Source organism: Cyprinodon tularosa, unplaced genomic scaffold (genome assembly GCF_016077235.1).
Source record: "Cyprinodon tularosa strain WSP-4 unplaced genomic scaffold, ASM1607723v1 ctg273, whole genome shotgun sequence".
Classification (NCBI taxonomy): Eukaryota; Metazoa; Chordata; class Actinopteri; order Cyprinodontiformes; family Cyprinodontidae; genus Cyprinodon; species Cyprinodon tularosa.
Window position 1 is genome coordinate 277,246 of NW_024038978.1, and position 15,704 is coordinate 292,949.

The window sequence follows — 15,704 nt, forward strand, 5'->3', positions numbered from 1 at the left end:
AAATGATAATTAGCTGTTTTCTTGATTCTCTAATTGATGTTTAATATTCAAATCTTTTATACAAGTTTACATACATTTTATAGATACTTTTTGTATTATTAATTTTTTTTTACATATTTCGTACTCAGTTTTTTTTTCTTCATTTTTCTTCTTTTCCTAAACTGAGTTTTACAAATCACATTTCAGCCCAATAAAAATGTTGCTAACGTCCATGCAGACCAATGGAAATGCATTTTGCTTCTCACTGCAAAGGAAAGCCCCCCCAAAGAAGTGAAGAGAATTTGATCTGTAAAACGCAATTTCTAAAGAATGCCATTCATGAAACAATCTAAAGAAGAAAAATGCGAGACAAAAAAAATAATATTAAAAAACAGCAGTTACTTCAAAAACATTTTCTCCATTAAAAGTTTTATTTCTGGATTGCATTTTTTTTTTCAATTTCACTTTACAATAAAAAAAAAAAAATAGTTTTTCAAATTTCCTTTAACAAAACCTGTTCTTTGCCTGCAATAATAATGGAACAAAATTCCCTCCATATGTTTTAATATGACTGTTGCCAAGCTGCAAATCAGACTTTCTTTTTTGCTTCTGTTTAAAACAAAGCAATGACATCAGTAATGGTCCCTTGATGCGAATCTCCCCATCATCATCATCATCATCCTCATCATCATCATCATCATCATCATCACCACCACCACCACCACATGTCTTTGCTGCTTTTTTCTTTGCCAAAGACTTTAGGCGATTGATGAGATTTTTGGGAAGTGGAAAAAAAAATGCTCAACACAACGTTTAGATGCCACTTTTAAAAGATTTTGAAAACTATGCGTCTTTTCCCTTGCCCTGCAATGGACTGGCGACATGTTCAGGGTATACCCCGCCTCTCGCCCGTAGACAGCTGGAGTTAGGCACCAGCACCCCTCGCGACCCCACTTGGTATTAAGCGTGTCCGAAAATGGATGGATGATGGATGGGGCATATTTTCCCTTCCACTTAACAGCTACCAATTTTTGTATTAGTAATTTGACTTAAAGCTTATTCTTTTCCAAAGGATTGACATTAAATGGATACAGCAACAATAGCAGGAAAAAGGCTTCATAATAAGAAGCATACAAAGTTTGCTTCATATTCAAATTAATCTTAAAAAAAGTGGTAATTCAAATAAAAATGTCTGTTTTTTTTATTCAAATTTCTCTAAATGATTAAAATAATGTCTGTCTAATTATTCAGTCAGTGTGAAAAAAGCCTGGCCAGTAGAAAAGAACAGAGGGAGACCGACAGCAGCCGTCCAAACAGTGGACAGCCATTACTGACTGGAACTAATGCCCGGTGGCGGGAAGAACATGCGCCTTCTGTGTGTTTGTCTGTGTGCTGACCGTTACCTCCGCATGTGAGCCCCTGGTGACAGATTTCACCACAATTGCTTTATTTTTCTCCTCGATTTCGAAGCCGTAGTCTTCCTCCTCGGGGTGAATCTAGCACAGGGAATAAAAAATAAAAATAACACATTCACACGAGTTGATCGCTTGGCAGATCATTTTTACACACTTCTAAAGTTTCCCTTTTTTCCCCAAAAAATGTCACATGTATACATCTACATGAGGTTTATAGAATTAATCTTGCATCAGGTGCTTCGTGTCCCTTTGTCATATCACCGTTCCCCTTGTGAATAGAGGCTCAGCAGCGTTAAAAGCCATTAGTAGCCACCATTAGTTAAGCTGCTGCTGGGGCCATCTTCCTGCTGCACAGCTCTGATAAGATGCTGATCTCTTTTGTTATATCAGAGGAGATGACTGCGGTAAATAAGGAGTTCCTGCACTCCGCTTCAAAAATGGGGCGAGAGTAGTGAGGGATTAGGACCACTTCTTGTGGAAGGCCAGAGAGCACGCCTACTTCCCACTCGGATGAGAAAAAGGGATGCTGGCGATTCCTGTTGGCTTCCGTTAGATAAACAATCCCCTTTCTGTCGCTCCTTGGTGAATAAAAGCCGTCTGCTGGAGCTACTCCAGTGACCTAATTTCATTTGGCAAATTAATACCGACCCTACCTCATATGTAATAGATCAACGAGGCGCAATGTGCATAATCTATGTAGATTAACACAATCCTAACATCGTTTGTAACTTAGACAATAATGATTCTAAGTTGAATAATATATAGTTTTAGTCCAGAAAGCCGTTTCCCGCTATAAACAGATGTTAAAATAGATATTTACCTATTCATGTACATATATACCATTAGCAAGAAAGATTTATACCCATAGAATGTTTGCTCATTCTTCTTAATACAACCACAAATTTAAATCAATTTTCATTTTAATGCTTTTTCTTTCTAGACTTGATGCAGCAAATCAACTCAACGTAGTAGATATAGGGACAAAATCAATCTGTAAAAAAAAATTTGTATTAACCGTGCTTGGAAAATACTTAATAGAACCATCTGCCTGATGCAACAGCAGCAGCAAATCTGTTGAAGTACGTCTAAAATACCATTTTTGTTTTTTCCCTGAATAACCCGTGTTGCTTCATCTTTATGATGCTTTTTACTCTAACTGACAGTAAAAACACAGAGCTAGACCCTGATTTGTTTTTAATACATCACTTTTAAAGGAAAAGGCAGAGTTTTATTTAGTTATGGAGGGTGAAAACAAATGTTTTCAGAGTATCTTATAAAAGTGCTGACAGTGTTAGATATGGCGAGTTGTTTACTAGGGAGTCTGTAGATGTTGGAGCGCGATTACAAACAATTTAATTTACAGATTCACACGTTTTGCAGCATCATGCTTTATAATAGCAGTCAATAATTTATAATAATTTATCCTACTGTAATATGAGATCAGTATGCATTTGTCTTCATCCCATATAACCATAGATCCTTGTATATATGTTACATATTTCTTTTACAGTAAAACATATATTTAGCAAGGCCTCTTTTCCCTTTAATCAACACCTACAATTAATCTTGAGGGATTGCCTTCGTGTCAAAAAGTCGATGCAATCAACTGGTTTTGCTTAGATAGAAAACCTTGAATCAATTTGACTGTATTGAATTGTAAAGTGCCTTGAGATGACATGTGTTGTGAACTGGCGCTTTATAAATAAACTGAATTGAATTTAATCTTGTGTTTGTCTGTATCTTAAAATCCAAATAAATCAAAGTTTTTTGGCTGTAGGGTAAAAAAAAAAAGATTTGATGCATCAATAGCAAGATCGTAAAAGATGCTTTTTCTCACTTATAGAAATGCTCCAATCGCTACACAAATCAATAAATCGCCTGTTTTCAGTTTTAACACATTGAAGGTATATACGGTCCCATGTTATCTGTACATAAAATAAAGAGCTGATGAGAATGTTAACATCTGTGTTGTTTAACTGGGAATTTGAATCTGTATCCACCAACCCTATTATGTTTCATTCAGACTAATCCAGGTGATAACTTTAATAAAAAATAAACTAATTTATTAATAATCAATAACTGAAGTGTACAGATAAAATATGCCATTTGCTTAGCATTTAGGATTAAAACCTTCTTGGTCTGTAACTATGCTCAACTGGCAAAGCTTTAGCTTTATTTAGTTCACATCCTCTAAAAAAAAGTATCTTAAGCTCAATTTCTATCTATTTATCAAATGATTAACTGGGAAAATAATTGACAGATTAATTGATTAGCAAAATATTTTTTTATTTGCAGCCCTGTAAAAGAAACACGCTGATTTGAGCAAATTCAAACACAATGGAAGTGAATTAAATCAGAGTACAGTGATGACTGAGCACGCACAGACACACATTTTGGTCTAAAGAGTGAAGCAAAATGTGGATTTATTTGGAGAAAGAGACTCGGGTTGTTTTTAACCTCAATCCTTAAAACCTCATTGTTTCAACAATGTTTTATGTGTGTCTCTGCGGGCGAAGATAAAGCTGTCTGATGTAGTAAATCTGCAGCAGGTTTATTGTTGCTGAGAATAAACATTAGAGTACATACTTTACATAAATATCCTCCAGATGATGCAGAAATCAGTCTGTGAAGCTACTACTATCAGCCAAGTGTGAGTATTTCAATGACCGCGTGTAAAATAGAAACATGATTTCCAGCTCACCACAAGGGACTTGGCTAGGACGTTTTCTATGAGTTTGAAGTCGTTTCGCTGGAGCTGCTTGCTCTTGGTGCCAGTTCCCTCAGTTTCTTCGTCGGCATAGAAGCGGAAGAACTGGGAGTCGTCTTTAAATTCGCTCTTCTCTAAAACTAAAGGGATAAAAAGAGGAGCATGTTGTAGTTACAAAGGCAGTCTTCAAAACAGAAAGTGGAGGTCGATTAGGTCATAAAACAATGATGCCAATTTGGAACATCTGGAGCCAAAACACATCTGGGGAGCAGCCTGTGGAGCTCTCCAGAGAGCATAAATAAGTGAGTTTTTACTGGGAAATCCTGCCTCTGGGCAGAGTGATGCTTTAACAGGTGAGCACATGGCTAATGCTTATCCAGGCCCAACACAATATAAACATATAAACATGCTGTCAAAACCATCCAAATGAGATGTTAACTTTGTTATATGATCAAAACGATTCATTAAAAAAACTTAATTTAAATCAAAGATTTATTATATTACATGGGTTTTAAATTATATGTTTTATTAAGGCTTAAAACATGCTTCAACATACGTACTGAATAGCTACTGAACTGTTTAAATAATTTTTAAACACTACATTCATACTGATAGTGAAATACCAATGAATGCTTTTTTGCCCAGCTGTGACCAAACCAGGAGTCAAAGATCTCAAACTGTGTTTATTTCCAATTAGAAAGAGAGAAAATCATCATAAAACTACAAAACAGAAAGGATTTATAAACACTGTGAGAAACTGCAACCTGGTAGATACAAGCTGCTAAAAATGCTAAAGCTGCTGCCCACACTAAGCTGAAGGGCTGCTGCACAGTTTAAGCCGGCTGGATTATATTTGATGATCTTTAGTTACTAATATTAAACACTTAGAGCACTTTCTCTCACTAAATGTCTTTACAGTTTATGTGTTAACTTTTTAAAGAAAGACCTGGGTGAAAGCGGGAAATGAAAGGGCAGCTTCTAATAGTTTCCACCTCTAAAAAGCTTTTAAATTTTCCCGTTTCTTTCACTGGAAACTATGTTTATGTCAGAACAAGAGGTGTAAATCATTCAGTTTTGGTAAATATCTACAGAAGTGTGAAGAAGGCCAAACCATATATATATATATATATATATATATATATATATATATATATATATATATATATATATATATATATATATATATATATATATACTTCTGGGTAGGCAATTCTTTGTTTTTCTTACTTTTTTATTTATTTAATGCATCACGTTAATGACTGTGTCCCAAAAATAATACGATCAGCCACTGTTTTCTTTTCTTTTGCATCGTTGGAGCTGCTTTCTGTACATTGTCAATTAAACTAAATAAAAGTAAATCCCCATGGTTCTGCTGACATAAGCTGCCCCTGTGCGATTTTAAACCATGTCAGCGATTTACCTTTTCACTTTTCCCAAGTGTCATATCAAAATCAATATAATCTTTCCTTAATGGTTGTTTTGCTAATTTTCTTAGGTGCTTCATTCTGCTTTTAGACCTGGAACCTAAAAAGTGAATGTTAACATTCTTTTCTGAAAAGTGTTGTGTGTAAAAGCAACAATTTAAATAAAATATCTTGTCTTGTGGAACTGAAACACTCTTAGGTTAAACAGGACTTTGATTTTGTTTCACCTTCCTATTCTAAAAACATAAAAGAGCCAATATTTCTACAGAATAAACAGAAAATCTGAGGTCCTAAAAGGCAATGGAAGTCCCCTATTGGGTAATACACCCTGACATGTGGTTATCCTGATCTTTTTAACCATCTGTATATATATGAACACAATCAGAGGTCCACAGGTCAATACGTGCTTCATATTCTGATAAAATGTAATCTTTTTCACTATACCTAAGATCCAGCATGTACAAATTTATTTAGGTACGTTTATTGTCTCTATGGCTACCTAAACAACATAAAGAGTATTTATCGAAAAGTCTGGACTTACCTCCAAAGGTGTTTATGTTTTATTACGCTCAGTGGTTTGAGGCATGTGGATCTGCTGGTTCTGTGCTTCAGCAGATACTGACAGCCATCAGTTATATATATTAGGGGGTAAATAATTCAGCTAACGCCATAATGAAACTCTCATGGTGGGATAAACACTCTGATGCACAGATACATGTGGGGAGGGGCAGAGCGCGGGTAAAAACCTTGATAATCACTAACCTGTTTATTACATTATTGTTTTTAAAATGTCTTTTTTCATTTTAGCCCCAAGTGTTACGAGAAATGTAAAGCGAGCGTAAAAACATTACCACGTTTTAAAGAATTTGTATTTCTTTATTAGATACAAACAGGAGTAAAATACACCATCAGGTTCAAATATGAAAGTTAAGACAGGTGGCTGATTGAGCGTATAAGTTTCTTAATCTTGTGAGTTATGTGTTCGAAGCTTCAAGGTGACTAAAAAGGATCTTGTGCAAGCAAATCTGAACACTTAGGTACCCAGCTGCTCAGGGATTTAGAGAACATCTGCCACCCAAAGATGAACAACGACTTTAACAGCTTCACCGCACACCTCACACCACACCCCATCATGTCCTGGCCTCACTCCAACACAAACCATTTTCTGAGAGTTATTTCCTCTGACTCATAAAGGCTGGATGCTTTAAATCCTTCTTACAACCTATTGTACTGAATGGAGTGCTGGTTAGTGAACTGTAACACATTAGCATTTTTGTACACACTCTGAAATCTTTAAATTCTAAATCATCTTTAAAACGTTTAAGCAGTAATAAGCTGAGCCTTAAATTATGAATCTACAAAAAGTTTTTTTATAAAATGACTTTTGTTATACAAGCAAATATTAATATGTTTACATAAGTCAAGACAGAGAGAAGTGTTTTGAATTTATTTACATTTCTGTTTTGAATCATTTGTGCTGAACACCTTCCATGGGGTTAAAAGTGATCATTTACATTTCTTAAATGACATTTAAATTCAAGATCTAGTTAAACTCGTCACAAAATACAGCAAATACAGCCAAATTCCTGTATTTGGGTTTGAACTTTTAATGTTATGTTTTGTGCTCCAGGCTTTCATCTCATAAAAAGCAAGACCAGCGTGTTACAAAATGTCAAAGAAAAAGCAGACAAGGACAGAAAAGTAGAAATGGGGACGGGAAAAAGAAGAGAGCTTCAAAAGAACAGCAAAAAAAAAAAAAAAAGCCGCAGATGTGCTGACTAAGATCTTGACAAAAAGAATTGATTGGAGGTAAGAAGGACCGACAGGATGGGTGGAGATGGGTCACAGCGGTAAAGTAGGACAGAGAGAAGTCAGAGCAGGTGGCCACCTTCAAACAGATGGTGACGGGAGGACAACTGTCTGAGACAAAGTGAGAAAAACTGAACAATAAGGCAATGTCTAAACACCTATGACCTTATTCTAAAGCATTCTTAAATATGATGTTTGGGCTTGCATTGGCATATGTGTGTAGATGTTTGGATTTCAATTGGATTAGGTTCTAAACTTTGACTAGACCATTGGCCCATTATAATGCTTTTAACTAAAGCATTTTAGATTTGGTTGTATGATTAGGACTGTTGAGCTGCTGGAAATAGAACCTTAATTCCAGTTTAGTCTCTTTTAAAGCTTCTAATATATTTTTTTTTAAATACAGAATAATTCAGATTTTAAGTTTATCTATCTTCCCATTGATTCTGACCACTGATCTCTATTCATTCACTGGATTGCTGATTGCCCGTTGGTAGAACGGAGTTGAAGTGAAGCCACCGGCCGCCATATTGGTACTCCCTAGTTAGACCGGTCGCAATGTAAACAATATGTGCGCTACAGCATCGAACATTGATGGTGTTCTCATTTTCAGGAGAACTTAAGACTTTTAAAATAAAGATAAATTCATCACTTTGACACACACTGGCTGTTTCATTGCATAAGTAGAGTATTTTGACTATAAAAAAAATAGGCACATCCCATTGCATAGTCATTATGAAGTCAATGATGTCACTAAATCATGTAATACAACATATAATCCAAATCAATAACAATAAAATTACTGTGTTAATGGAGCATCATAGTACAGATGTTCCAAAAGTGCTAAATTGATGATGTACATGTATTTATTAAACGGTTATGGTAATTACATGTTACATATAATTTTAAGATTTTAGATAAAGGCTGAATTACAAGTACATGTCTGTTACTTCTATACTATTTCCTATTTGCAGATTGTGCCTGCATGAGGCCATATACTTTTATCCTGTGTTCAATTTAATAACTTCACACAACTTCAGTTTCTACACTAGCAAAAATCACATAAAACTGGTAAAATAGGCAACATTAAGTACATATTTTGCTTTTTGCTCTTAGTTACAACAAGAAAAAAATCTATACATACAAGTATGTATGCACACACTGACAGTGAAATTACCTGTTAAATCGACTTCCTACAGCCGGCAAACTACTTGTTTTTGCAGCCAAATGCTACACATGTAGGTGTTTTTACTGCGCGTCTCCGTGGCAGAGGGGAGTGCCAACATGGAGGACGGTGACTTAATTTTTTTTTGGGCAATCAGCAATTCAGTGAATAAACAGAGATCAGTGATTCTCAACCACATCCAAACAGTAAGACAGAGGCACCATCATTGCAATGCTAACCTTTCATTCCTAACATTTTGATTCCATTGAGGTTAAAATATTTCCTTTTGAACAAATCTGTTCAGTGCATTTCTATCAAATGTTTACTGTGTCCATACAAATTCTAAAAATGTTTGACTTTCCTTTACTTCCATCCACCCTTCAATTATAACAGGATTTATAACGTTCGTCTTGTCTGCAGATTAACCAAACAGAGATGTTCACTTCTGCAGCCTCTCCAGAGTTACCATGAGCCTTTTTAGCAGAGTCTGCCATTAATGCACTCATTGATGGGGTTTGGCAAGCAGCCATGTCTCTGTAGACCTGTGCTTCTCACAAACATTTTCATTCTTCTTATGAGAAGAAGAGTGTGTTGGATATAGTTCTTTAACCTAACCCTGCATTAAACTAGCTGTTGCTCTTCTTGATTTTTGTTCTATAATATCCTCAAATAAACCTCTGAGGCTGGATAGCCTGGTGTATGAGCTCTGTACATTTAAGATAAATGCAGTAGAACAAAAAGGGCAGGAGGAAGGAAGGAGACTAAGATAGAATACTGTGGTGCAAAACATTGCAAGAATCCAAAGGTTTTTCACGACCCATAAATATGCCTATATAACCATTTGGTTCACCACAGCAAAACAAACTGCACTAAGGTTCACTTGCCAGCAAATTTAGACCCACATTTTCAGTAGAGCAGAGATTGATTGTTTGGTCAGCACAGATTTCAACAACAACTTAAACAATGCGGATTCTCCAAGGTAGCAAACAGCTCTGGTGTGAAAGTCCTTAAACCTACTGATTAGGCGACTGCTGGAGGTATTTAATTACAATGCATACTTAAGGGTGTCAAATTAAATTAGGATTAGTACTACAGATAGACTAATACAATGGTTAGCTGATATTTTTGGCCAATATTAAGTTTTTGGGGGGTTTTCTGTATTGTTGTTTGTATCGGGGGATACCTGCATGTCCTCAGAGATTCATTAGTGCATTCAGCAGCCATCTATTGAGATGAATGAAGGACATACATTGCTGCTCCCTCCATTGTCTATCAACTGTCAATGTTTCATTTGATTTGCTAATAAATGTTTCTTTTTTGCTTAAACTGCGACTTGTGTAATATTTAACAGTGTCATTTCTATAATGTAAATGGAGAAAGAAAAACCAAAAATTTCAGCAGCACATGTTGGAAAATAATAGTGGGTATCAGGAATCAGTCACAGCAGCTCCAGAGCCAGAAGTGGGTCTTTGGAGCCTCTATAATGAACCAACTGAAGGTTTTTCATCTTGTATAATACAGTAGAATATGTACATGTTGGAAGTTTTAGCTGTTTTTTTAGAAAAATGTCTGAGTTGAATTTTCGAAACAGAATGAAAACAGAAGCAATAATACGTTTTTGATTTATTTTGGAAATTTATCATCATTAGCTTAGAAGCTATTTTTTTAGTTTGCTTGTTTTTTTTAAATAATTGTATCTATTTCCTCATGTCAAAACCTAAAATTACAAATAAATGGCCACAATTATTTTAAAGCAAACCTTTCACAAAATGAATAAGTTGTGTTTTACTTAAAGGTCATGTAAAATTTGCAGCTTTTAACCATTTTTAATGGCTGCACCTCAGGGCAAAATGGCTCTTTGGATTTCAAAGGTTGCAGGGCAAATTGTTAAACTGGTGCCAAAGTAATTAGTATCAACATCAGGCCTTAAAAAAAATAAAAAAAGAAATAAAACATTTCTGAGTCGATCTCTCCTTTGTACAAATTTGTGCATGCCAGGGCTTGCATATGTGTGCAGTGCCTGCATAGCCAGAAGGATTGTATCTTCATAATGATAACCTGTCTTTTAAACAGTCAGACAGATTAGCCTTAAATTCTCTATTACGTCAGACTGAATTGTGATGACCAAACGTTTTTGCCCAGTCATAAATGAGCGACATTGATCCTCTATAGTTAAATTACCCAGCTTGAGTAAGGAAATCAGGAAGTTATATCATCACTTTTTCTTCTTTTCTATTCTGACACATCATGTTGTAGCTTTTCACTTTCCACCAGTTACACCCAGCTCAGAATGTGGCACTATTCAGTTATAGGTCCCAACCATCGGTCACAGTTGACAGGACTGCCCCAGACGGCTGTGTAGCGAAGCCAAACACCTTCTGTTAGGGTAAACTGCAAAGGCTGTTTACATTCAACATTCTGGGCTGGAAACAAATCCGCTCCGGCACATTGTGGTCAGCAAGGTTAAAGAAATCAGACAGTCTATGCAAATTACCGTCTTCCTTAAAACAAATACAGAGTATGAAGCAGGGTTGGAAGTTTCTTCCGGTTGGTGTTTTTTTTCCGAGGATTTTTCCATGTTTTTTTTTCCTGCCAGAAGAAACAAGTTTCTTCCGGAAGAAACTTGGAAGGTCAAATTTATTGAAAGGTTTTGTTTCCTTTAGTTTATATTTTCCCTTAAGCAGGCCCAAATCTGGTAATAACCTTGAGGTGTGGTTCAATATCTATAAATCAGGGTGGTTTGGGGGCATGAATAGGAGAAGAAATTAAAGAAGAAGAAATTACAATTTGCCACACAGCCTGTGCTTCCTCTGCCCCAATTGAACAGATTTTCTCAAGCTTTGGTATGATCACAAAAATTTGAGGAATAGCCTTTGTGTGGGAAAGGCTACAAAACTTGTATTCTGTTTTTCCGAATGCAACGTGGCAAGAATGAGCTGGACAACTGAACTGTATTTTGCTGCTATATAGCTGCTGTTCTGTATGTGCAACACGGTTCTTACTTTGCAAGTTTTGTGAACAATAGTTATTCATTAATCTAGATTTGTATAACATGCATTAAATATATTATTTAAATTCTTAACCCCTTGAAGCCTGACTTGATATATACATACATACATATAAAAAGAGATTTTGTGCGTGTTTTTCCCTTCAATGAGATGCCAAATTAAAATAGTTAATGTTACTAAATAAATAGAAATGAAGTTAACATATATTTTGTAACAGCAGTTATAACTACATAATAACATATACTGTGACTAGCATGGGGTGATGCAAACAGACACCATGCAATGCTATGGTGTCTGTTTGCCTACACTGCAAAAATGTTCTGAAAATGAGTAAAAATGTCTTTAATTAAGTGTATTTACCCTTAATATGAGTAGGAAGATAAGATGATCTGCCAATGGAATGAGCATTTTTAGCCTTAAAATAAGACAATTAGATATTATGCACTTAAAATACGAGACTGCAGTCACCTGCAGTCAACCTGATCAATTCAAGAATAATTGCTCTTATTTAAAAAAAAAAACTGACTCAGATTTACATTTTTTGTAGTGTAATACAAGTGGTTTGTTGCTTATTAGCAACAACAGGCATCAAAGGGGTAATTTGTGTTACTGTGTGTATTCTCAAAGATTTCTCCTTATGTAGCCTGGTAAACAGAGTGAGTTGACTTTTCAATAAAACTATCCCAGTTCTCCAAATAATGATCAATTACCAGGACTTTCTTCCAGAAGAAATGGAACAAAAAAAAATTAAAAAATTTTCCCCCAGTTTCTTTCACTTATCCTGAGGAAACAGTTTTTCTTCTTTAAGACAATAAACCCAACCCTGGTATGTAGGTGGGGTCAATATGTACTTGTAGGCTGAGAGGAAATATGATAAAAAATGATGAGATTATTAGGAAACATTTCAAATTCAAGTGCTTGTGTTCAAAATGGAAGCTCAGTGAGTGAGAAGATAACATCTGTAATACACTGATGATTCACTGTGTTAAACAAGTCCCTTAAAGCAAAAAAAAAAAAGGAGCAGCAGTTATTATTACATGTGCAGTGAACTGTACTGACCGTGGTGCATGTAGCCACTGTTGCAAAGCCCCACGCCCAGGGTCACCGCATCCTCCCTGTTAGAGCAGTCTCCCTGGGAAACCAAATCAATGACGCACACAGTCAGTCCCACAATCACAATGCCTGTTTACACCTTCTCAGACAACGCACTGCTGCAGAACCTGGGTTACAGACAGCCGTGTCTGAGTGGCAGGTTTATACTTAATAAAGACCAACACAGGTTCATATTTGCTTCACACATGAGAGTGCCTATTGGTATTTTTCATCTAGATATGTGGGATGAAGTATTTTTGTACCATTATAAAAAAAAAACATATACTGATCTACATTAGAAAGTTGTAACTGCTTGCAAAACCATTAATTAAATTATTATTTTTAATTCAAAGGCACATTTAGAGATGTAATAGAGAAAGCTACGGCCTAAAGAATAATTAAATTGAACTTTATTGAACTTACATTGGAGAAATTTACCTAAACAGCTACTGCTTGATGCTTTGTTAAAGCTTAATAGGTACGTTCTTACCTGTGAGATTAACCAGTCCACCAGTTTGGAAGCAGGCAGAACAGATTTAAAGGTTTTCAAGTGGTGGTCTCTGTCCCTAAAGGAGCAAATACAGGGAAAAAACATGGTGTTTAATCTAAAGGGGGCACAATAATTTTTGCCTTGTCTTTGAGCAATTTTGCTGACATAATAAATTAATAATAATAATAATAAAATAAACCTCAACTCAAGATTGAATGCAAGGCACTTGAAAAATTGAGCCCTTCTTAATATTGCAAGCAAAAAGTCAAAATAAGCAGCAACTTGCATATAAGCAGTAGCAGGTTAGTGAAGGGGATAATGAAAGTAAAACTAATTTCAGACAAAGTAGACAGATAGAAAGATTACATCAGTGGAAACAGTGATGTTAGGAACTATTCAAAAGATATTTTCTGCCAAGTTTTGACACGTCTGTTCTTTATTCAGGTCTTTTCAGATTAATGCAGATAACAGGAAGGTTCAACAGATTTTGCAAAGGTTCTTTAGTTTTGTCATTTGCGGCTTTTAAAGTCTCCTCTTCCATTTAAAACTAACAAAAAAAAACAACAAATGCAATATCTGCAAAGTAAAGATACCTAAAAATTGCGTTTAGTACTGCTGTAAAAAAAGAAACATGTGATTATCTTTATAAGTTCATTTATCCACAAATGAAATCAGGAACAGCTTTATCCCTGTGAAGCAGAGAAAGGTTAATCATTATCAATATTCATCAATCAATAAATCAGTTAAACCTTCAAATTAATTACTGCCTCAGCACCAATATAGTCACAGATAAAATAAAGAGGGGGTTATATAATAGCTGGCTGGCAGGCTGAGGAATTGCCTTTGTGTGTTAATAGGATTTGTCCTCAGACCAAAAGCTCTTTGTTTGCTCCGATGGCAACCCTGGGCTTTTCAATCAGTGGGTGAGCGATGGAGGGAACGATAAGAGGGAGGACGGCGGCGTGGCGGCAGACGAGTGTGGAAAGCATGTTTTTTTTTTTTTTTCACGTCACAGGACAAATTTTAAATCTGGAAAATTATGATTAAACCCTATCAGGCAAAGGCATATTTTAATATTTAGACAAGTGTTAATGCTATAACATATTTCTGCTCTAGGAGTTAAGTGTTTTGGACTAAAGGAGAGCAGAATTTACGCAGCATATCTAATAGAGAAAACAGCTGAAAGCAAACAAATACATGTGTACGAACACGGGGGGACTATCTCATTAGAAAAATTAATAAAAAGATGATTTTTTTGGCATTTCTTGTAAGATTGTATAATTAACTCCTTTATAAATTTACTTGATTCTAAAATAATTGCTCCTTTAAGGGTTTTCTTCAATTAAAAGTCCCAGAACTCTGACATTAATAGCATGGAGTGAACATAAAGGAATAACTGTGACCTAGAGGAGGTTGGGTTAGAGCAGAGAGAGGTTAGCAGCCTGTCATTACAGCAAAGGACTGAAGCTCAATGAATGTGAACCCCAACCATGAATATGCATCTGTGCACCTGGAGGGCAGGAAGATTAGCATAAAATGGGGGGGCAGGTACTTACTTGATGATGGGAGTGTGGAGGCTGTGAAGGCGGCAGTAAAGCCTGACGCCCTGCAAGAGAGGAACAGCGCTGCTGAGTCACACATACTGTAGTACACACCTTAGATAAACATGTATCATCATGAACTGAATGAGATCTTTGGAGTTTGAAAAGAGTTAGCCTGAGGTTATCAAATTAGGAGAGAAATGCCAGAGTGTAGAGGAACACAAGGAACAGAACAAGGAAATTAACGCTGCATTTAACCCCTTCCCCTAGGGGAGCAGTGGGCTGCCATTGTGTGGCGCCTGGGGAGCAGCGTGGGGTTAAGAGTCTTTGCTCAGAGACCCAGAGTGGCAGTCTGTGGGAGTGGGCCTCGAACTCAGAACCTCAGGATTCCAAGCCCTAACCACTAGGCCGCCACTCCCCATTCTCTCCTGGTAAGGCAGTAGTTCTTTTTAAAAAGGGATTTCTGACTAAGGACATAAATCCCCTACTTTTGCAATGCTTTGCAAAAAAAACACAATTTTCTTTAAAATAATATTCTAGGCATTATTTGATTTTCCAGTGTCACAATGTTTTAGCTCAGGTGTGAGTCAAGGTCCATCTAACAGCCTAAGAATGTTATTGGCACGCAGAGTTTGATTAAAGGTGTGACTCCTATGATGTAGGCGACCAAATCTGAGAAGCTTTTTTGTAATATTGCTCACACAGCAAAAGCTGCCATGAATGCAGGGGAGCAGAAAAGTTTTTAGTCGACCTCTGATAATGCAAGTTCTCCTACTTGGAAAGATGACTATGGTCTGTCATTTTCATCATAGGTACACTTCAGCTACGAGAGACAAAATGTGAAGATTAAAAAAATCCAGGAAATCAGATTGTAGAATTTTCAAAGAATTTATTTGTAAATTATGGTGGAAAATACGCATTTGGTCAATAACAAAACTGCAGATCAAAACAAAAACAAGGCTTTGATGTGCTACTGTATAAAACCTCGAACTCAATGCTATTTCTGATATTTTGAATTGAAAAAGCTTCCTGGATGGGAAGCGAAACATCCTCAAACTTGGAAACCAAGTCCGG

The 15,704-nt window shown here is 36.1% G+C and overlaps 1 protein-coding gene across 2 annotated transcripts in view; it reads right to left on the reverse strand.

Moving 5' to 3' along the window:
- prex1 (phosphatidylinositol-3,4,5-trisphosphate-dependent Rac exchange factor 1) overlaps positions 1–15,704 on the reverse strand; it is a 120,316-nt gene that overhangs the window by 44,102 nt on the left and 60,510 nt on the right. For both annotated transcript variants that reach the window (XM_038289886.1, XM_038289887.1), the window contains exons 13-17: positions 14,646–14,695; positions 13,090–13,165; positions 12,567–12,639; positions 4,096–4,241; positions 1,383–1,475 (exon numbers count right to left, since the gene is read on the reverse strand). In XM_038289886.1, coding sequence (XP_038145814.1) covers positions 1,383–1,475; positions 4,096–4,241; positions 12,567–12,639; positions 13,090–13,165; positions 14,646–14,695 — 438 coding nt within the window. The remainder of the gene's footprint in view (positions 1–1,382; positions 1,476–4,095; positions 4,242–12,566; positions 12,640–13,089; positions 13,166–14,645; positions 14,696–15,704) is intronic.